This window comes from Pristiophorus japonicus, chromosome 11, assembly GCF_044704955.1.
Source record: "Pristiophorus japonicus isolate sPriJap1 chromosome 11, sPriJap1.hap1, whole genome shotgun sequence".
NCBI lineage: Eukaryota > Metazoa > Chordata > Chondrichthyes > Pristiophoridae > Pristiophorus > Pristiophorus japonicus.
The window spans coordinates 73,259,696-73,282,644 of record NC_091987.1 but is presented as its reverse complement, the minus strand read 5'-3'; the positions used below and the strand labels follow the sequence as shown (position 1 = coordinate 73,282,644).

The following is a 22,949-nucleotide window of genomic DNA, read 5'->3' as shown; positions in this document are numbered from 1 at the left end:
AATTTAGCACGCTGTTAGAGCCGCTACATGTGCTCCTACACAAAAGTCGCGATTGGGTCTGGAGGGTCAGCCAGGAAAGGGCTTTTGATAGAGCACGCAATTTGTTATGCTCCAACAAACTATTAATGTTATATGACCCGTGTAAGAAACTTGTTTTAACATGCGATACGCCGTCCTATGGTGTGTGTTGCAGCATGTGAATGCCAATGGTCAGTTACTGCTGGTAGCTTATGCCTCCAGAAGTCTGTCCCAGGCAGAAAGGGGCGACGGGATGGTAGAAAAGGAAGCGCTAGCATGTGTATATGCAGTAAAAAAAAATGCACCAGTACCTGTTTGGCAGGAAATTTGAGCTGGAGACAGATCACAAACCCCTAACGTCCCTTTTGGCCAACAACAAGGCCATAAATGCGAATGCATCGGCCCGCATATAGAGGTGGGCACTCACGTTAGCTGCCTATGACTACACAATTCGGCATAGACTGGGCACTGAAAACTGCGCCGATGCACTCAGCAGGCTCCCACTAGCCACCACTGAGGGGGCAACTGAGCATGATGCTGAGATGGTCATGGTTGTTGAAGCTTTCGAAAGCGAAGGCTCACCTGTGACAGCCCGTCAGATTAAAGTCTGGACAAATAAAGACCCGCTACTGTCTTTAGTCAAGAAATGTGTCCTGAATGGGGACTGGGCAGCCACGGACAGGGCATGTCCTGAGGAATTTAAACTGTTTCATAGGCGCAAGGATGAACTCTCGATTCAGCCGATTGCCTACTGTGGGGAAACTGAGTAGTCATGCCCCAGATGGGCAGAGAGGTGTTTATCAGAGAACTTCACAATGAGCACCCGGGCATTGTCATGATGAAGGCAATTGCCAGGTCACACGTTTGGTGGCCAGGGATAGATGCAGACCTGGAACTTTGTGTTCGCAAGTGCAACACGTGTGCTCAGCTGGGCAACGCACCCAGGGAAGCCCCCCTTAGCCCCTGGTCCTGGCCCGCCAAGCCATGGTCACGCATCCATGTGGACTACGCAGATCCTTTCATGGGAAAAATGTTTTTGGTTGTAGTAGACGCCTACTCCAAATGGATTGAGTGTGCCATTTTAAATTCAAGCACATCCTCTGCCACGGTAGAAAGTCTACGGGCAATGTTCGCCGCCCACGGTCTACCGGACATCTTGGTCAGCGACAATGGCCCGTGCTTCACAAGCACTGAATTCCAGGATTTCATGGCAGGCAATGGAATCAACCATGTCAGAACGGCACCGTTGAAGCCGGCCTCAAACGTCCAGGCAGAACGAGCAGTGCAGATAATCAAACAGGGGATGCTCAGAATCCAAGGGGGTTCCCTACAAAGCCGCCTCCTGCAGGCCAATAGTTCGCGACCACACTCGCTCACAGGGGTTCCACCCGCAGAGCTGCTAATGAAAAGGACGCTCAAAACCAGGTTATCCCTCATACACCCGATTTTGAAATAAATTGTTGAGAGCAGGCGTCAGTCATGACAGGAATGTGAGGGCGCGATGTATTGATGTCAATGACACTGTTTTTGTCCTTAATTATGCTGCAGGGCCCAAATGGCTTGCAGGCACTGTGATTGCCAAAGAGGGGAATAGGGTTTTGGTAGTTAAACTTACCAATGGACAAATCTGCCGCAAACACGTGGCTAAAACTAAAAGGAGATTCAGCAACCCCATAGAAGAAGCAGAGGAAGAACACGCGTAGAGTTTACTCTACCACAGGTGACCGAACACCAGAACCAAGTGAAGGAGAGCCCAGTCACTGTGGGCAGTCTGGACAGGCCTGAGGCAACGCAAACAGCAGAAACTCAGGCCAATGCCCAACAACCGGAGCCCCAACTCAGGCGCTCTACAAGGGAGCGTAAACCACCAGAGAGACTTAACCTGTGACCCCAATAAGACTTTGGGGGGGAGGTGATGTCATGTATTCAACTATCATTGTAACCCATGTATAAGCTGACTTAAGTTGTACACCTTGAGAACATTGACCACAAGGGGTGAACTTGTGAGAGATACTCCTAACCTGGACTTTCAGGTATAAAAGGGGAAGCTCCACCCACCTTCATCACTTGAGGTCTTGGTAGTAAAAGTAACTGGTCACAGAGTGACCTTCACTCAAGTATGGACCTCGTGTGCATTTATACTGTATAGTAAGGTCATATCAGGCCTCACCTGCATTAACACGCACAAGGGACTGTTCATCTACAACAGATGCCCATTTGGAATTCGGTCGGCTGCAGCGATCTTCCAGAGAAACATGGAGAGCCTACTCAAGTCGGTACCACACAGGGTAGTTTTTCAGGACGACATATTGCTCACAGGTCGGGACACCGTCAAGCACCTACAAAACCTGGAGGAGGTCCTCCAGCGACTGGATCGCGTAGGGCTGCAGCTGAAGAGGTCGAAATGCGTCTTCATGGCAACAGAAGTGGAGGTTTTGGGGAGAAATATCGCGGCGGGCGGCATTCGACCCACAGACGCCAAGACAGAGGCTATCAGGAACGCGCCTAGGCCACAGAACGTCACGGAGCTGCGGTCGTTCCTGGGACTCATCAACTATTTTGGTAACTTCCTACCGGGGTTAAGCACCCTCTTAGAGCCCCTACATGTGTTATTGCGTAAAGGTGAGAACTGGGTATGGGAAAAAAAACAAGTAATTGCTTTTGAGAAAGCCAGAAATATTTTATGCTCCAACAAGCTGCTTGTATTGTACAACCCGTGTAAAAGACTTGTGCTAGCATGTGATGCATCATCGTACGGAGTCGGGTGTGTATTACAAGCTAACGTTGCGGGGAAGTTGCAACCTGTCGCCTATGCCTCCAGGAGCTTGTCTAAGGCCGAGAGAGCCTTTAGCATGATTGAGAAAGAGGCATTAGCTTGTGTGTTCAGGGTAAAGAAAATGCATCAGTACCTGTTCGGTCTCAAATTTGAGCTGGAAACCGATCACAAGCCCCTCATATCCCTGTTCGCTGAAAACAAGGGGATAAATACTAATGCCTCAGCCCGCATACAAAGGTGGGCACTCGCGCTATCAGCGTAGAATTATACCATCCGCCACAGGCCAGGCACCGAGAACTGTGCGGATGCTCTCAGTCGGCTACCATTGCCCACCGCGGGGGTGGAAATGGCACAGCCTGCAAACTTGTTGATGGTGGCGCAGCCCGCAGACTTGTTGATGGTGATGGAAGAGTTTGAAAATGATAAATCACCTGTCATGGCCTGCCAGATTAGGACTTGGACCAGCCAAGATCCTCTGCTGTCCCTAGTAAAAAAAACTGTGTACTGCATGGGAGCTGGGCCAGCATCCCTGTTGAAATGCAAGAGCTAATCAAGCTGTTCCAGCGGCGAAAGGGCGAGCTGTCCATTCAGGCAGACTGCCTGTTGTGGGGTAACCGCGTAGTGCTACCCAAAAAGGGCAGGGTGACGTTCATCTCGGATCTCCACAGCACACACCCGGGTATAGTAATGATGAAAGCAATAGCCAGATCCCATGTGTGGTGGCCCAGTATCGACTCTGACTTAGAGTCCTGTGTACGGCAATGCAGCGTGTGTGCTCAGTTGAGCAACGCGTCCAGAGAGGCACCACTAAGTTTGTGGTCCTGGCCCTCCAGACCATGGTCAAAGATCCATGTCGACTATGCGGGCCCGTTTCTTGGTAAAATGTTCTTGATGGTGTTGGATGCTTTTTCAAAATGGATTGAATGTGAAATAATGTCGGGAAACACCACCACTGCCACCATTTAAAGCCTGAGGGCCATGTTTGTCACCCACGGCCTGCCTGACATACTGGTCAATGACAATGGGCTATGTTTCACCAGTGCCGAATTTAAAGAATTCATGACCCGCAATGGGATCAAACATGTCACCTCGGCCCTGTTTAAACCAGCCTCCAATGGACAGGCAGAGCGGGCAGTACAAACCATCAAACAGAGCCTTAAACGCGTCACAGAAGGCTCACTCCAAACCCGCCTGTCCCGAGTACTGCTCAGCTACCGCACGAGACCCCACTCGATCACAAGGGTGCCTCCGGCTGAGCTACTCATGAAAAGGACACTTAAAACCAGACTCTTGCTGGTTCACCCCAACCTGCATGATCAGGTAGAGAGCAGACGGCAGCAACAAAATGTAAACAATGGTCGCGCCACTGTGTCATGGGAAATTGATCTGAATCTGTGTATGTGCTAAACTATGGACATGGTCCCAAGTGGATCGCGGGCACGGTGATAGCTAAGGAAGGGAGTAGGGTGTTTGTAGTCAAACTAGACAATGGACAAATTTGCAGAAAGCACCTGGACCAAACGAGGCTGCAGTTCACAGACTGCCCTGAACAATCCACAGCAGACACCACCTTTTTCGAGTCCACAACACACCCAAAGGATCAACGACACCACCCCGGACCAGGAAATCGAACCCATCACGCCCAACAGCCCAGCAAGACCAGGCTCACCTAGCAGCCCTGCAGGGCCAACAACACGCCAGCCCAGCGAGGGCACAGCCAACACACCAGAACAGACATTTGTACTGAGGCGGTCCACCAGGGAAAGAAAGGCTCCCGACTGCCTCACCTTGTAAATAGTTTTCACTTTGACTTTGGCGGGGGAGTGATTTATGTATCTGTAAAGCATGCACTCTCATGTTCCTCCACCAGGGAGTGCATCCCCTGAAGTCCCAAGGGATCCCAGTATCCCTTGGGAGCACTGTATATAAGTTAGCCCCTAAGGCCTGTTCCTCACTCTGGAGTGTCTTAATAAAGACTGAGGTCACTGTTACTTTAACCTCCCTGTGTGCAGTCTCATCTGTGTTAAGAACACAATATTCCCCAAGGGGCCTCGTACAACAAGATTGCTAATTAGTCCTTTCTCCTTACACATCACCCAGTCTAGGATGGCCAGCCCTCTAGTTGGTTCCTCAACATATTGGTCTAGAAAACCATCCCTAATACACTGCAGGAAAGCCTCCTCCACCGTATTGCTACCAGTTTGGTTAGCCCAATCTACATGTAGATTAAAGTCGCCCATGATAGCTGCTGTACCTTTATTGCACGCATCCCTAATTTATTGTCAGTTCCGTTTGGAAGCTCAGGAAATCTGGGGGTGACATAAAGGGGATAGAGACCTTCCATTACGGTCTCTGCTCCCTTATCCTCTCCACAGCACTGAGGAAATCAGATTCCCGCAGGTGCCAGAGGGAGCAATATTGGGCCCTTATTTTTTTATATAGCAAACTTCCTATTTTCAGTTCCATTTCAGTCCCATGATCATTGTGCACAAGACAACTCCCTTGGAGTTTTATTTCATCACAAAAATGTTGCATGCTTCATGTTTTGATGTTCGTCTTCCTTTACTTACTCTCAATACTTTGTGAAGGATTCAGTGGTGATCAAGTTTCTTTGGGCACCAATTGCATTTGAATGAAATAGAAATTCAACATAATCTATTAACTATCAAGATGAGATCAAGTTTCATAATATTTGGAATCCATTTGAAACTTATTACATGTGGATGAATATGTGTTTATAAATCTTAACAGAAAGAATGATTGTCTAACATGACTATTTGAGGGGTTTGTGTTATTCCTAACTATTCCACAGCATCCTGATCTGTATTTTTATGTCTGCATAAGAACATAATAAAGTTTTTCCACTGCTTTGAATCCATTCCTGGTGGGAAAGGGGATGGGGGGGAGGAAGGAAGACAAAGGTCAGAAAAAAGAATCATTGGAGAATTTATGTGGATATAGTTGCAGGAAAGAATTCTCTTCACTTCAGAGTAAATTAACAACTTTGAGTTTTGTTGCCTTTGTGAATCCTAAAATATATACAAATTAGAAATAAGAGCAGAAAATGCTGGACATAGAGGTCAGTCAGCATCTGTAAAGCGAAAATACTGGTTATAATGTTTTCAAAACAATTCAAATTTGCTTTATCTTTTTTATATATGAAGTTATGTTGTAATTTGAAACAATTTCAATTTCGGTAGCAGAGATGTTTGTAAATCAGCACCTTTGCCAACATTCCTTCGAGGCTCGTACGATCCAGATGCTGTGCATTTGCGACATTTTAAACTTTTACATAATCACATACTGGAGGCAAGCGGAGCACAATTACTGAAACTATCACCAATCAAAAAAGCCATAATTTTCTGCCCTGTGTAGAAGATATGATGTAGATAAAGATAACGACACGTTCCACACAGACTGGCAGACTGACGATGCTTGCTGTTTTGTTAAAATTATGTTTTCTCAACAGCTTGAACCAATGTTACAGTGAAAAAGTAGCTAAAATGAACAGCTTATAAATTAGACACGGACAGTTGGTCAAAAGTTGCAAATTCAGCATTGAGTAACTGCGTAAGCATGTGGCATTTGTGATGTAGTTTAGTCATATAGATCAATATGACATTGTGCTTAGTCGTTCTTTTCACATCCATTGACTTGAGTTAATCTTCAATTATTAACTCAAGAATACCCAAACTTTGCCCAATTTGGATTATATTTTTCTTTTTTTCTGTTACCAGTTCCCCATCTCCCTGCAGTTCTTTCTCCTGCTTCATGCTTTTCTATTAACTTTTGGCAGTCTTCTTCCTTTCTGTCTCAGCTTCAGTTTCAAAAATAATAAATGGTCTGGAATTTGTGGTCAGTGGCGAAGCAAAGGTGTTCGCCACTGTCCCCGACGTCTCACGATCTGTGTTGAGAAGTTCGAGTTTTCCGACCCGTAATTCAAATCAATGGCGTGTAGTGGGAATCCCATAGTGCGAGCTACTGTGACGTCAACAAGCTGTCTAAGCAGCCACTCAAAATTCAGAATTCTCACAGACAGCAAACAGGAAAGTGAGCAAGCTCTTAAAATTCTAACTTTTAAAAAATGTTAGAGAGAGCAAAATAAGGATTGGGGCTCTCACATGGTGAGAAAGGCAAGCCTGAAATAAAGATAAACAAACTTTACAAAAAATGTAGAAAGGCCATGAAAGTGGAAAGTGAGAAGAAAGGAGAGGAAGAAAGGGAAGGAGCAAAGAAGAGATAAACAGTGAGGGGCGGGGGAATGGAAAAGGTGAGGGTGTTGAGGGACAGCAGTGATGGGGAGGAAGATAGGAATATTGAGGCAAGTGAAGGGTAAGTGAGGGGAAGAGAGAAATGGTGAAGAACCATCAGCGCTCACTTCTCCCCTCAAAAATTACTAAATCCTGTACTGCATTTTTGTTAATTTTTCCTAAAACAAAACTGATGGAACATTGGGTATAACTGCAGTTAATGTCCCATTGTAATTACTTCTTTCAAATGTCATGTCCGAGACCAGTGTGTTTGTGTTTTCACAGAAAAACAAGCTGAATGTGATCCCAAAACACTAATAAAAATCCTGAAATCCAATGTAATTGAATGAATAAGTAACTTTCCTTGTTAATCACCTTGAAATAGTGGTCTTGAACATGGGCCTTAATTTTCAGCTGTTCTTCAGTTGCACCTTGGTTTTTTAATCATCAGCTTTATTTTTTATTCGGGGGGAGTGGTTGGCGGTGAGTGCCAGTTTCTTTGAAACGGTTTGTGACCTTTTCCGAGCTTTGTTGGTTGGCACGTCGGAAAACTTCAGCACACATGGAGCGAGATAGCAGTTCAGCCCCATAGAACCATGGCAGTTTATAGCACACAAGGCTATTCTACCCAACATTTCTATGCAGGCTCTTTACTAAAGCAATCCAAAATACATCCCACTGCCCTGCTTTTTCCCTATAGCTCTGTATTGCCCTTTGCTTCAAATATGTATCAATTTGCCCTTAAAAAACGCAATGGTCTCTGCCTAAACTATTGCCTGTGGTAAAGCATTCCATGCTCCACCAGCTCTCTGCATAAAGAAATTCCTCCGAACCTCTCCTCAATCTCTTAGTTGCAATCATAAATTGATAACACCCCCCCTCCACCACGAGAGGAAATATTCTCTCCCTTTTTACTCTATTAAAACCCTCGATGATTTAAAAAAAACTCCATTAAATCTCATAACATTCTCTGCTCCAGTGAAATAGCTCCAGTATCTCCTCATATCTATATAAGACAGAAAGAAATTGCCAATTCAGATAAACAGAGAAGGAGTGAGATTGGTGCAGACACATGTGCTGTAATTTCTATAATTCTATGAAAACTCTCCTTTATTGATCCGAGCCCAGTGAGTGATTTAGAAATGTTGGCGGCGAGTTGAGTATTCCCGTTCTCTGTGGAATCTTTCCTTTCCATCTCAACCTATCATGCTCTCTCTCATCTGAGTTCATTGTCCTCCTATGCTCCTTTAATCTCTCCCTCTGTGTTAACTCTCCAACCCAAATTCAGAGTCACACCCTTGTCCTTGCCATCTCACGTGTCCTCACTACACCCATCATGTCAATGACAGATAAGGCCATCTCTGATCACTTCCTGTTATCGTTCTCCACCCACATCCCCTTTCCCTCTCTCAAACATACTTCCTTTTGTGTCCACCCCTGGAAATAGCTCTTTCCCAATTCACCTACAACTGCACTTTCAAAATCCCAACTGTCGAGCCTTTGGCAATGCAGTCACAACATTTCTGCTCAACCACACCCTCACCTCCACCTTTGATGACCTAGTCCCCATTAAAATCAATACTCTCTCTCACCCTGGCCATTCCCCCTGGTATGGCCCTCATCTTTGCTCTCTTAAGTCCAAGGGACACAGACTTGAACGGATATGGCGAAATGGTTTAGCCATTCACCGCCAGATCTGGCTGAACTTCATAAAGCACGATCGGGACCTGCTCTCGTCTGCCAAAACTGCTCACTGTTTCCAGAATCATTGTGGAATGCAAAGATAACCTCCAACTACTTTTCCTTACTGAAAACCGTCTTCTTAAACCCTTCTCCCTTGTCTCCTCCATTCTCAGCTTCAACAAGTGCGACGAGCTCATGGATTTCTTTGTCATTAGGATTGAGATCATCCGATCAGCTACCTCTGCCATTTCCCTCCCTTCCCCCCAGCCCATTGGGCCAAACTTCCTCTAAGGTTCATAGAAACATAGAAACATAGAAAATAGGTGCAGGAGCAGGCCATTCAGCCCTTCTAGCCTGCACCGCCATTCAATGAGTTCATGGCTGAACATGAAACTTCAGTACCCCCTTCCTGCTTTCTCGCCATAACCCTTGATCCCCCGAGTAGTAAGGACTTCATCTAACTCCCTTTTGAATATATTTAGTGAATTGGCCTCAACTACTTTCTGTGTTAGAGAATTCCACAGGTTCACCACTCTCTGGGTGAAGAAGTTTCTCCTCATCTCGGTCCTAAATGGCTTACCCCTTATCCTCAGACTGTGACCCCTGGTTCTGGACTTCCCCAACATTGGGAACATTCTTCCTGCATCTAACCTGTCTAAATCCGTCAGAATTTTAAACGTTTCCATGAGGTCCCCTCTCATTCTTCTGAACTCCAGTGAATACAAGCCCAGTTGATCCAGTCTTTCTTGATAGGTCAGTCCCACCATCCCGGGAATCAGTCTGGTGAATCTTCGCTGCACTCCCTCAATAGCAAGAATGTCCTTCCTCAAGTTAGGAGACCAAAACTGTACACAATACTCCAGGTGTGGCCTCACCAAGGCCCTGTACAACTGTAGCAACACCTCCCTGCCCCTGTACTCAAATCCCCTCGCTATGAAGGCCAACATGCCATTTGCTTTCTTAACCGCCTGCTGTACCTGCATGCCAACCTTCAATGACTGATGTACCATGACACCCAGGTCTCGTTGCACCTTCCCTTTTCCTAATCTGTCACCATTCAGATAATAGTCTGTCTCTCTGTTTTTACCACCAAAGTGGATAACCTCACATTTATCCACATTATACTTCATCTGCCATGCATTTGCCCACTCACCTAACCCATCCAAGTCACTCTGCAGCCTAATAGCATCCTCCTCGCAGCTCACACTGCAACCCAACTTAGTGTCATCCACAAATTTGGAGATACTGCATTTAATCCCCTCGTCTAAATCATTAATATACAATGTAAACAGCTGGGGCCCCAGCACAGAACCTTGCGGCACCCCACTAGTCACTGCCTGCCATTCTGAAAAGTACCCGTTTACTCCTACTCTTTGCTTCCTGTCTGACAACCAGTTCTCAATCCACGTCAGCACACTACCCCCAATCCCATGTGCTTTAACTTTGCACATTAATCTCTTGTGTGGGACCTTGTCGAAAGCCTTCTGAAAGTCCAAATATACCACATCAACTGGTTCTCCTTTGTCCACTTTACTGGAAACATCCTCAAAAAATTCCAGAAGATTTGTCAAGTATGATTTCCCTTTCACAAATCCATGCTGACTTGGACCTATCATGTCACCATTTTCCAAATGCGCTGCTATGACATCCTTAATAATTGATTCCATCATTTTATCCACTACTGAGGTCAGGCTGACCGGTCTATAATTCCCTGTTTTCTCTCTCCCTCTTTTTTAAAAAGTGGGGTTACATTGGCTACCGTCCACTCGATAGGAAATGATCCAGAGTCAATGGAATGTTGGAAAATGACTGTCAATGCATCCGCTATTTCCAAGGCCACCTCCTTAAGTACTCTGGGATGCAGTCCATCAGGCCCTGGGGATTTATCGGCCTTCAATCCCATCAATTTCCCCAACACAATTTCCCGACTAATAAAGATTTCCCTCAGTTCCTCCTCCTTACTAGACCCTCTGACCCCTTTTATATCCGGAAGGTTGTTTGTGTCCTCCTTAGTGAATACCGAACCAAAGTACTTGTTCAATTGGTCTGCCATTTCTTTGTTCCCCGTTATGACTTCCCCTGATTCTGACTGCAGGGGACCTACGTTTGTCTTTATTAACCTTTTTCTCTTTACATACCTATAGAAACTTTTGCAATCCGCCTTAATGTTCCCTGCAAGCTTCTTCTCGTACTCCATTTTCCCTGCCCTAATCAAACCCTTTGTCCTCCTCTGCTGAGTTCTAAATTTCTCCCAGTCCCCAGGTTCGCTGCTATTTCTGGCCAATTTGTATGCCACTTCCTTGGCTTTAATACTATCCCTGATTTCCCTAGATAGCCACGGTTGAGCCACCTTCCCTTTTTTATTTTTACGCCAGACAAGAATGTACAATTGTTGTAATTCATCCATGCGGTCTCTAAATGTCTGCCATTGCCCATCCACAGTCAACCCCCTAAGTATCATTCGCCAATCTATCCTAGCCAATTCACGCCTCATACCTTCAAAGTTACCCTTCTTTAAGTTCTGGACCATGGTCTCTGAATTAACTGTTTCATTCTCCATCCTAATGCAGAATTCCACCATATTATGGTCACTCTTCCCCAAGGGGCCTCGCACATCAAGATTGCTAATTAATCCTCTCTCATTACACAACACCCAGTCTAAGATGGCCTCCCCCCTAGTTGGTTCCTCGACATATTGGTCTAGAAAACCATCCCTTATGCACTCCAGGAAATCCTCCTCCACCGTATTGCTTCCAGTTTGGCTAGCCCAATCTATGTGCATATTAAAGTCACCCATTATAACTGCTACATCTTTATTGCATGCACCCCTAATTTCCTGTTTGATGCCCTCCCCAACATCCCTACTACTGTTTGGAGGTCTGTACATAACTCCTACTAATGTTTTTTGCCCTTTGGTGTTCTGCAGCTCTACCCATATAGATTCCACATCATCCAAGCTAATGTCTTTCCTAACTATTGCATTAATCTCCTCTTTAACCAGCAATGCTACCCCACTTCCTTTTCCTTTTATTCTATCCTTCCTGAATGTTGAATACCCCTGGATGTTGAGTTCCCAGCCCTGATCATCCTGGAGCCACGTCTCCGTAATCCCAATCACATCATATTTGTTAACATCAATTTGCACAGTTAATTCATCCACCTTATTGCGGATACTCCTTGCATTAAGACACAAAGCCTTCAGGCTTGTTTTTTTAACACCCTTTGTCCTTTTAGAATTTTGCTGTACAGTGGCCCTTTTTGTTCTTTGCCTTGGGTTTCTCTGCCCTCCACTTTTCCTCATCTCCTTTCTGTCTTTTGCTTTTGCCTCCTTTTTGTTTCCCTCTGTCTCCCTGCATTGGTTCCCATCCCCCTGCCATATTAGTTTAAATCCTCCCCAACAGCACTAGCAAACACTCCCCCTAGGACATTGGTTCCGGTCCTGCCCAGGTGCAGACCGTCCGGTTTGTACTGGTCCCACCTCCCCCAGAACCGGTCCCAATGCCCCAGGAATTTGAATCCCTCCCTGCTGCACCACTGCTCAAGCCACGTATTCATCTGCGCTATCCTGCGATTCCTACTCTGACTATCACGTGGCACTGGTAGCAATCCCGAGATTACTACTTTTGAGGTCCTACTTTTTAATTTAGCTCCTAGCTCCTTTTCGTTTCGTAGGACCTCATCCCTTTTTTTTTTACCTATTTTACTTTTTTTTCCCACCTGTCCTAGCCCTAAACTCGTGTCTTTCTCCAGTTTCTCTCCGATCTCCCCTCCTGCCCTCAGAGCTCACCTTGTCCATGAGACCCACCTCCTGCTCCATCGACCCGATTCTAACTAATCAGCTGATCACCCAGCTTCCCTTCCTGACTCCCATGTTCACTGATATTGCTAACGGTTCTCCCTCCTTGGGTACTGTATCCCTCTCCTTCAAATCTGCTGTCATCACCCACTGCTCAAAAAAACAACCCTTGACCCCTCCGTCCTTGCATCCCCAGCCTCCCTTTCCTCTCCAAAGTCCTTGAACATGTTGTTGTCTTGCAACTCCATGCCCATCTTTCCCGCAACTTCATGTTTGAATCCCTCCAATCAGGTTTCTGACCCTGCCACAGTACCAAAATGGCTCTTATCAAAGTCATAAATTACAAACTATGTGACTCTGACAAAGGTAAACTAAACCTCGTCATCCTCCTTGATCTGTCTGCATGCTTTGACATGGTTGACTGCACCATCCTCCTCCGACGCCTCTCCATTGTCGTCCAGCTGGGTGGGACTGCACTTGCCTGGTTCCATTCTTAGTTATCTAATCCTAGCCAGAGAATCACCTGCAATCACTTCTCTTCCCACTCCCGCATCGTTACCACTGCGGTCCCCCAAGGATCTATTCTTGGCCCCCTCCTATTTCTTATCTACATGTTGTTCCTTGGCGACATCATCTGAAAACACAGCATCAGTTTATACGTACGCTGATGATTCCCAGCTCCACCTCACCACCACACAACACTGATGAAGGGTCATTGACCCGGAACGTTAACTCTGCTTCCTCTCCACAGATGCTGCCTGACCTGCTGAGATTTCCAGCATTTTCTGTTTTTATTCCACCTCACCACACCTCTCTCGACCCCTCCACTGTCTCTAAATTGTCAAGACTGCTTGTCCAACATCCAGTACTGGATGAGCAGAAATTTCTTACAAATAAATATTGGAAAGACCGAAGCCATTGTCTTCGGTCCCCGTCACACACTCCGTTCTCTAGCCACCGACTCCATCCCTCTCACTGGCAATTGTCTGACCACTGTTCACAACCCTGGTGTCATTGTTGACCCCAAGATGAGCTTCTGACTACTTATCTGCAACATCACTAAGACTGTCTATTTCCACCTCCGTAACATGACTTGACTCTGCCTCTGCCTCAGTTCATCTGCTGCTGAAACCCTTTGTCATCTCTCGACTCTACCATTCCAATGCACTCTTGGCTGGCCTCCCATGTTCTACCCTCCGTGAATTTGATGTCATTCAAAATTCGGCTGCCGGTGTCCTAACTCGTACCAAGTCCCATTCACCCATCACCCCTGTGCTCGCTGACCTACATTGGCTTCTAGTTAAGCAACCCCTCGATTTTGAAATTCTTATCCTTGTTTTCAAATGCCTCCATGGCCTTGCCCCTATCTCTGTAATCTCCTACAACCCTCCGAGATATCTGCGCTTCTCTAATTCTGGTCCCTCGAGGATCCCTGATTTTAATCGCTCAGCCATAGGTGGCTATGCCTTCAGCTGCCCAGGTCCTGAGCTCTGGAATTCCCTCATAAAACCTCTTCGCCTTTCTACCTCTCTTTCTTCCTTTAAGATGCTACTTAAACCTACCTCTTTGATCAAGCTTTTGGTCACCTGCTTTAATATCTCCTTATGTGGCTCAGTGTCAAATTTTGTTTGATAATACTCCCATTAAACGCCTTGGGACATTTTACTACCATATAGGCGCTATATAAATACAAGTTGTTGTTGTTGCTGCTTGCGGATTTGGTAACCCGGAGTGAGTAATAACAGCGTGACAGCAGCGATTTTACTGCACGTTAGCTTCTCATGGGCGTTTATTTTAAACCGTCAGTCTCCTTCAAATTATGCGATGCATTTCAGAGCATTTGAAACTAAAAATCATTTCAGCAATATTAATCAAAGAAGTTTGCCTGATTTCCGGGACAGTGACTCCGCCATTCCGTACAGAAAAGATTGGGAGCAACTAACTACTTGGAAGATTGAGGGGGGAGGGGGGGAGAGACAGGACATGAATATTCAGATATAATTGAATCACTAATTATTTTAAAGACGTAGTTAATTTTTGGACACAAAATAAGCATGTATAAAGTGTTTTGCTTTTTTTGTTTTCAAATTATGCGGATGCAGTGCTTGGTCAGACAAGTAAGCACATGACTGTCTCCCTCTCGTGGGGTTGGGATTTGCGAGTGAGGCAGAGGCGCGTGAGCGGCATGTATTTAAAGGGAGTGAGACCGACATTGTGACAATTCGCAGTTACATTGTATCCAGACTCAAACACTAGTACAACATGAGCCAGCAAAAGATGTGTTGTGGAGGTACAAGCGGCGAGAAATCACCTACCCCGGAGATCCAGCAAATGGCTGAATCCGTGAGTATGATCTTTGCAGAAACAACATTTATTTTCTACTTGGTTTATACCACGGCTTTAATGTAAAACAAAATGCCTAAGACGCTTAACTCGGGCGTGAGGAAATATTGAAGCCAAATCCTACAAGAAAATATTAGTGACCGAAAGTTTGTTCAAAGAGTTGGGACTTGGGGAAGAGAAGAAAGTGAAGCGAGGGATGAATTTCGGGAAGAATTCCCAAATAATAGGATCCAGCTGACTGCTAATGGGTGGGAACCATGACGTGGAAGAGGCTGGACGTAGGAATAGAAAGTCGGATAGGTTGGGTGTAGAATCATAAAATGGTTACAGCACAGGAAGTCATTCTGCCTACCAGCCTGTGCTGGCTCTCTGCAAGAGCACTTCAGCTAATCACACTCCCCGCCCTTTTCCTGTAGCCTTGCATTCCCCCCCCCCCTCCCTTCTCCCTTCAGGTACCTATCCAATTTTTTTTTTTGAAATGCAAGATTGAGTCTGCCTCCACCACCCTTTCAGGCATGCATCTTAAATCTGTGTCCTCTGGTTCTGCCAATGAAATACTTTCCTATATCTAATCTGTCTAGACCCCCTCATGATTTTGAACATCTCCATCAAATCTTCTCTGCTATAAGGAGAATAATCCCAGTTTCTCCTAGTCTATCCACATAACTAAAGTCCCTCATCCCTGGAACCATTCTGGTAAATCTCTTCTACACCCTCTCGAGGCCTTCACATCCTTCCTAAAGTGCGGTGCCCAGAATTGGACACAATACTCCAGTTGAGGCTGAACCAGTGTTTTTTATAACGATTTATCATAATGTTATGCCCCTATTTATGAAGCCCAGGATCCCATCTGCTTTTTTTTTAAAAAAAACACTTTCTCAACCTGCCCTGCCATCTTCAATTTGTGCATGCACCCTCTTTAGAATTGCACCGTTTAGTTTATATTGCCTCTCATCATTCTTCCCACCAAAATCATCATTTTGTCCTCCTTGAAGTACATTGCTATCCTCCTCACAGTTCACTATATACTTCCAAGTTTTGTTATGTGCAAATTTTGACACCCAAGTCTGTCATTAATATATATCCAGAAATGCAATGGTCCAGAAAAGTACTGACCCCCCTAGGGAAACACCACTGTATACCTTCCTCCAGTCTGAAAACACCATAGTGGTCTAATTTGGGAGCAGGAGTAGGCCATTCAGCCCCTTAAGTCTGTTCTGCCATTCAATGAGATCATGGCTGATCTGTGCCTGATGGGGCTAAGGCAATGGCACGATTTAAAATTATAGATGGTGTAATTAGTTTTGAGTATCTTTTTTTTAAATTACTTTAAATTTCAGCCACAGATGGACCACTTCTTTCCTGTGGAGTTTTTATTGTCTCTGTCTGTCTCTCAATTGCTGATTGGTCTAGTGGGTAATCCCAGCAGTTTCTGTCTATTTTAAATAGATACCAGTATTTTGTGTTTATTAAATTGATCAAGATCCCCAACATTGCAAACTTTGCCTTGAGGAGAGGAGGGCTGAAATTTAAAGTATCTGCCCGCTCCTCTGGGCTGCAGATTTTTCTCTAGCAATGTGCAAATATCTGCAACCTGGCATGATAACCTGAGCCTCCTTTGACACTACTGCTCAAATCATGTTGAAGAAGCTCATCCTCTGCCTGTACACCCTGTGATGGGCATATCGCCTCCAGTGTGGTGTAGCCCTGTACAGATGCTCTATGCTGCATCAGGGCATTGAGAAGGTTGGTGTTGTGGGTGCAGTTAGTGTGCCTGGTTCTGCTGGTGTTGGGGCTGATTGGGGTTAAATTCTAAGGACCAAGGTGAAACAGTATAAATGGTACCCATGCTGATGGAATAGATGGTAGGGAAGTTTGGATGACAGAAGCAAGCTGTCAATGATGAGGTTGTTCCAATGAGGTAACATTGGATGGAGTTTGCTCCAAACATTTGCAGCCTGCATAAGCTCTATTTGTGTTCCAGATGCATTAAGCAACAGCTTCTGCACTTGGAAAGTGAACAGCTGTGTGGTGGGAGCTTTTGTAGCACATTTCAAGCTGTCAACTCATCAACTGTTTCAACTGCCCTCCAACTCTTGCCTCAGATTAAGACATGGACCCAGTGGGCAAGCAGTTAGTGAAAAGTTATGCTTAAAAGCTTAAGGGTCTGTCAACAAGACAATAATTGGGTCATCTTTCTCTGCTGGTAGGATTAGATATCATACATGCTATTGGGGTAAGGTGCATTGCAGCAGGTTGACAGCAGGGTCCTGATCTGCTGTCAAAGGAATCAAATTTTCCCTCCCTCCCTCCCTCCAATTTATTAAGGAAGCTGTAATACAGCACTTAGTAAATCATAAAACCATGTTGACTCTGCCTAATTCTATTTGAGGAAAATTGTGTTTGACAAATCTATTAGGTCTTTGAGGATGTGGGGGGATGTAACTAGCAGGGTAGATAGAGAAATCAGTGGATTTGGTATATTTTTGGATTTTTCAATATGGTGCCATGTGAGATGGCACAAGATAAGGGCTCATGGGCTGGGGGTAATGTATTTGAATGGATAGAGGATTGGTTAAAAGACAAGTGTCAGAATAAACAGGTCATTTTTTAGGTTGGTAGGCTGTTACTAGTGGGGTGCCATAAGGATCAATGCTGGGGCCTCTATTAATGACCTTTGACTAGATGAAGGGACTAAATGTGATGTATCCACGTTTGCCAATGATACAAAGCTAGGTGGGAAAGTAAGCTGTGAGAAAGACTGTCTGTAAAGGGATATAGATAGGTCCAGTGAATAGGCACAGTGGTGGCAAATGGAACATAATGTAGGGAACTGAGGTTATTCACTTTGGTAGGAATAGAAAAACAGAATAATTTTTAAATGATGAGACTATTACATTTTGGTGTTGAGGGATTTGGTGTCCTTGTACATGAAACCGTTAGCATGCAGGTACAGAAAGCAATTTGGAAGGCAAATGGCATGTCCTTTTATTGCATGGTGGTTGGAGTAAAAGAGTAAGGGAGTTTTGCTGAGACTGCACCTGCATTTCTGTGTACATTTTTGGTCTCCATACCTAATCAAGGATATACTTGCCTTGAAGTGTGCAGCAAAGGTTCACTAGATTGATTCCAGGGATGAGCAGGTTCTCCATTCTTTTCAATCCCTCATAGGAGTTTAGAAGAATGTATAAACACGATTCTGAGATGGCTTGACAGTGTAGATGCTGTTTCCCTTGGCTGCAGAGTCTAGAACTAGGTCACAGTCTCAGGATAAAGGGATCTGCCATTTAAGAATGAGATGAGGAGAAATGCCTCACTCGGGGTTGTGAATCTTTAGAATTATCTACCCAATAGGGCTGTGGATGCTCATTCATTGTAGTCGAGGCTGAAATCGATTTTAGAAGTGGAGTTGAGGTCGGAAGATCAACCATGATCGTATTGAAGTCCTGCTCCTAATTCTTCAGATACTATCAATGCAAGTTAGCCCTTTATTCTTAATATCTCCTTCTTTGGCTCTGAATCCATTGTTTGATTTAATCCTCTGCAGCGCTATTAATATTCTACATTAAAGGCAGAGAAGTTGTTTTGAAGTCTTCAAGACTCTCTTTATTTATGTTTTGCAGCTGAAGTCGCAGATTGAAGAAAAAGCTAACAAAACATTTGCGGTGTTTGTTGTCAAATCCTTCAAGAGTCAAGTTGTATCTGGAACCAACTATTTTATGAAAGTAAGTTAATCTTTCTAGGGATGCAAATATTTTGGAATGGGCTCTAATTATGAGCAAGTAACTTGCACACTATTAATCTCATGTGCAAGGTGGCTGGATACTTTAGCCCCTCAAACTTGGATCGTAATCATTTCCACCACAGACTTTCATATTTTTCTCATATTTTGAAGACTATAAATCTAATCACTTGGCTTTATCCTTGAGGGGTGCAACCCTTTCCCCTCACCCTTACAAAGTTAACTTTGCAAACACAGTGGTCATCGTTATAGTGTTTGAGGTGTTTTTTAAAAAAAAAAAAAAAAATTGTATCATTTTTTGTGTTTGTACCAAAATTGCTAGTGGCACCTCAGTTGGTAGAATCTCTTGCTTGAGCAAGTGTTTTATCCATAGATATTAATGTCGTGTATCGTAAGTGATCGCGAAGGAAAATTATTTCGCTTAGTAATTCTATTTTGAAGTCTTCTATTTCATGTTTGGGGGAAATCTGGTGCAAAGCTTGGTTTACAGATTTGGTGGCATTGTGAAACCTGGGAACTGCATTCGGGGCATAATCGACTTATTGTATGACCTGAAAGCAGCTGAAATGATCGTTCATTTCTTGGAATGATCCTAGAATAGATTGCATTTGTCTGGCATCCACTGAACTTTGTCAAGTTTTTTTTTTTAAAAGTCAGGTTTATTTTTTAAAGAAAAAAAGAATATTGAGGTAGTGGTTGAGCACTAACCTTCTTACAGTCATAAGGAATGGGTGGATGTACATTTGGCTTTCAACTTGTTTTCAGGATTTGCTGTGGTTGCCCCTCGGTGACATCATCCAGAAACACAATGGCAGTTTCCACATGTACGCTGATGACGCCCAGCTCTAACTCGCTACCACTTCTCTCGACCCCCTCCATGGTTTTGAAACTGTCCGACATCCAGTTCTGGATGAGCAGAAATTTTCTCCAATTGAATATTGGGAAGACCAAAGCCATTGTTTTTGGTCCCTAGCCACTGACTCATCCCTCTCCAACTTCTGTCTGAGGCTGAACCAGACACTTCGCAACCTTGGTGTTATATTTGACCCAGAAATGAGTTTTTGACCACATATGCACAGCATATAAGAAATAGGAGTAGGCCATACAGCCCCTCAAGCTTGCTCTGCCATTTAATATGATCTTGGCTGATCCGATCATAGACTAGGGTCCACTTCCCTGCCTGCCTCCTTAACCCTTTATTCCCTTATTAGTTAAGAAACTGTATCTCTGTCTTAAATTTATTCAATGTCCCAGCTTCCACAGCTGAGGCAGCAAATTCCACAGATTTGCAACCTTCAGAAGAAATTTCTCATCTGTTTTTTAAATGGGTGGCCCCTTATTCTAAGATTATGCCCCCTAGTTCTAGTCTTCCCCATCAGTGGAAACATTGTCTCTGCATCCACCTTGTCAAGCCCCCTCAATCTTGTATGTTTTGATAAGATCACCTCAGTCTTAATTCGTGAGTAGAGGCCCAACCTACTCAATCTTTCCTCATCTATCAACTCCTTCGGAATCAACCGAGTGAACCTTCTCTGAACTGCCTCCAAAGCAAGTATATCCTTTCGTAAATATGGAAACCAAAACTGCACGCAGTATTCCAGGTGTGGCCTCACCAATACTTTTTTTTATATAGCTGTAGCAAGACTTCCCTGCTTTTATACTCCATTCCCCTTTGCAATAACGGCCAAGATTCCATTGGCCTTCCTGATCACTTGCAGTATCTGCATGCTAACTTTTTGTGTTTCATGCACAAGTATCCCCAGGTCCCACTGTACTGCACTTTGCAATCTTTCTCTATTTAAACAATAACTTGTTTGTTGTTTTTCTGCCAAAGTGCATGACCTCACACTTTGCAACATTTATACTCCATCTGCCCAATTTTTTGCCCACTCACTTAGCCTGTTCTTTTGCAGATTTTTTTGTCCTCCTCACACATTGCTTTTCCTCCCCTCCCATTTTTGTATCATCAGCAAACTTGGCTACATTACACTTGGTCCCATCTTCCAAGTTAATATAGATTGTAAATAGTTGGGGTCCCAGCACTGATCCCTGCAGCACCCTACTAGTTACTGATTGCCACCTGAGCATAACTAAGACTGCCTAGTTCCACCTCCATAACATTGCCTGTCTTCACCCTTTCCTCAGCTCATCCACTGCTGAAGCCCTCATTCATGCCTTTGTTCCATCTAGACTTGACTATTCCAACACACTCCTGGCTGGCTCCTCATTCTACCCTACGTAAACTAGGTGATCCAAAACTCGGTTGTCTGTGTCCTAACTTGCACCAAGTCCTGCTCGCCCATCATCCCAGTGCTCACTGACCTACATTGGCTTCTGGTTAAGCAACACCTTGCTTTCAAAATTCTCATTGTTTTCAAATCCCTTCCTCCGTGGCCTTGCCCCTCCCTATCTGTGTAAACTCCTCCAGCCCCGCAACCCACCCGAGATGGCTGTGCTCCTCTAATTCTGCCCTCAAGCATTCCTGATAATCACTCAACCATTGGTGGCTGTGCATTCTGTTGCGAAGGCCTCCAGCTTGAACTCCCTCCCTAAATCTCTTCGTCTCTACCCTCTTTCCTCCTTCAAGTTGCTCCTTTTAAAACCTCTTTGACCACCTGTGTTAATTTCATGTGGCTGTCAATTTTTTTTCTCAATGTGCAGTGCTATATAAATACAAGTTGTTGTTGGTTTGAATACTTGGCATGTAGGCTGAGAAAGCACTCTTTGCCTGCATGAATCTGACACTTTTTTTTTTGTTTTTAGATCCACGTTGGTGGTGAAGACTACCTACATGCAAGAATATTTGAAGACCTTCCTTGTAGGGACAGTAAACTGGAGCTGGCTGCCATAAAGACTGACAAATTACACCATGATGAAATAATCTATTTTTAAAACTTGCTTTTAGTGCACAAGGCTAGAGCAAAAGCAGTTTCTCAGCTAGTGACTCTCTCTTTTTCATGGGACTTTTATGTGCCTTTTTATATCTGGGAGGATGCAGCATTGACCTTTTTTTTTTGTTTTCATGAATTTTTTTTTAATGCTTATTAAATTGTCAACTTTTCTTTTCCTTTCCCCCTCCCCACACCACCATCATTGCCAGCTTTGATACACTCCAAGTAAATTGTGACTTCTCTCTGTTCCTTTTCCTAGTTTAAGGATAGAAAGTTTTTATGATGGAAATGTTTAATGGTTACAAGAATGTTTGTTTGAGAAATCAAATTAATGGGTCCAATGAGCCAGAAATTCTGATTGGCTGGCTGTTTTTGCTCCATCCTAGATCCAATAGAAGAGGTTGCACTATTAGGCGAAAGACTACTTTTTATCACTCAATCCTGATGGAAATTTTTTTTGAATAGTCTATGCATATAATGAAAACACAGACTGGCATCTGCTTTTATAATCTGTTCACTGGGTATTATACACAATAGAAAACTAATTCAAATATTTGCTTGCATTGTAAGGAATAGTAATATGAATAAATACTGCTCTGGAAAGTATGTTTTATTGATGATTAGAATCATAGATTGGTTACAACATGGAAGAAGCCTGTCAAGCCAGTGTTTGCTCTCAGCTAATCCCACTCCCCTTTCTCTAGCCCTGCAAAAAAAAATTTTTTCCTTCAGATAATCCCATTCCCCTTTTGAAGGATGAGATTGAGTCTGCCTTTCAGGTCATGCATTCCAGATCCCAACCATTCAATGCATAAAGTTTTCTTTCTTGTATCACCTTTGGAAAAAGAACCAAATCACCGTAAATCTGTCTCCTGGTTTTCTACCCTTCTGCCAATGGGAACAGTTTCTTTCTCTTTCTCTCTCTCTCTCTCTCTCTCTCTCTCTCTCTCTCTCGACCCTTGAACACCTATCCAATCACCTCTTCATCTTTGCTGCTCCAAGAACAACTGCAATTTCCAAGTCTATCAATGTAACTAAAGTCCATCATTCTTGAGTCTTTTCTGCACCTTCTCTAATGCCTTTGCATTAAAGTGCAGTGCCCAGAATTGGTCACAGTACACCAGTTGGGGCTGTACCAGTGTTTTATACAAGTTCATAATTTCCCCACTTTTGTACTCCACCTGCATTTCTGGATCCCATAAGCCTTTTTAACTGCTTTCTCAATCTTCCTGCCACCTTCAATGATTTGTGCACACATACCCCCAGTTCTATGTTCGTGCACCCCCTCTAGGATTGTACTATTTTAGTTATGTCCTCTCAGTCTACCAAAATGTATTCATCACGTCACATTTTTCTGCATTGTCTGCCCATGTCACCAGGAAGACAAACAATCACACTCCTCCTCTGTTCACTATACTTTCCAAGTTTAGTCACCTGCAAATTTTGAAAT

At 44.2% G+C, this 22,949-nt stretch overlaps 1 protein-coding gene across 1 annotated transcript; it reads left to right on the top strand.

The window, feature by feature from the left end:
- The first annotated feature begins 14,660 nt into the window (after positions 1 to 14,660).
- On the top strand, positions 14,661 to 22,102 carry LOC139276079 (cystatin-B-like). Its single transcript, XM_070893535.1, has 3 exons — positions 14,661 to 14,866; positions 18,490 to 18,591; positions 21,372 to 22,102. The coding sequence occupies exons 1-3, from the start codon at positions 14,786 to 14,788 to the stop codon at positions 21,498 to 21,500; spliced, it is 312 nt and encodes a 103-aa protein (XP_070749636.1). The 5' UTR covers positions 14,661 to 14,785; the 3' UTR covers positions 21,501 to 22,102.
- The last annotated feature ends 847 nt before the right edge of the window (positions 22,103 to 22,949 follow it).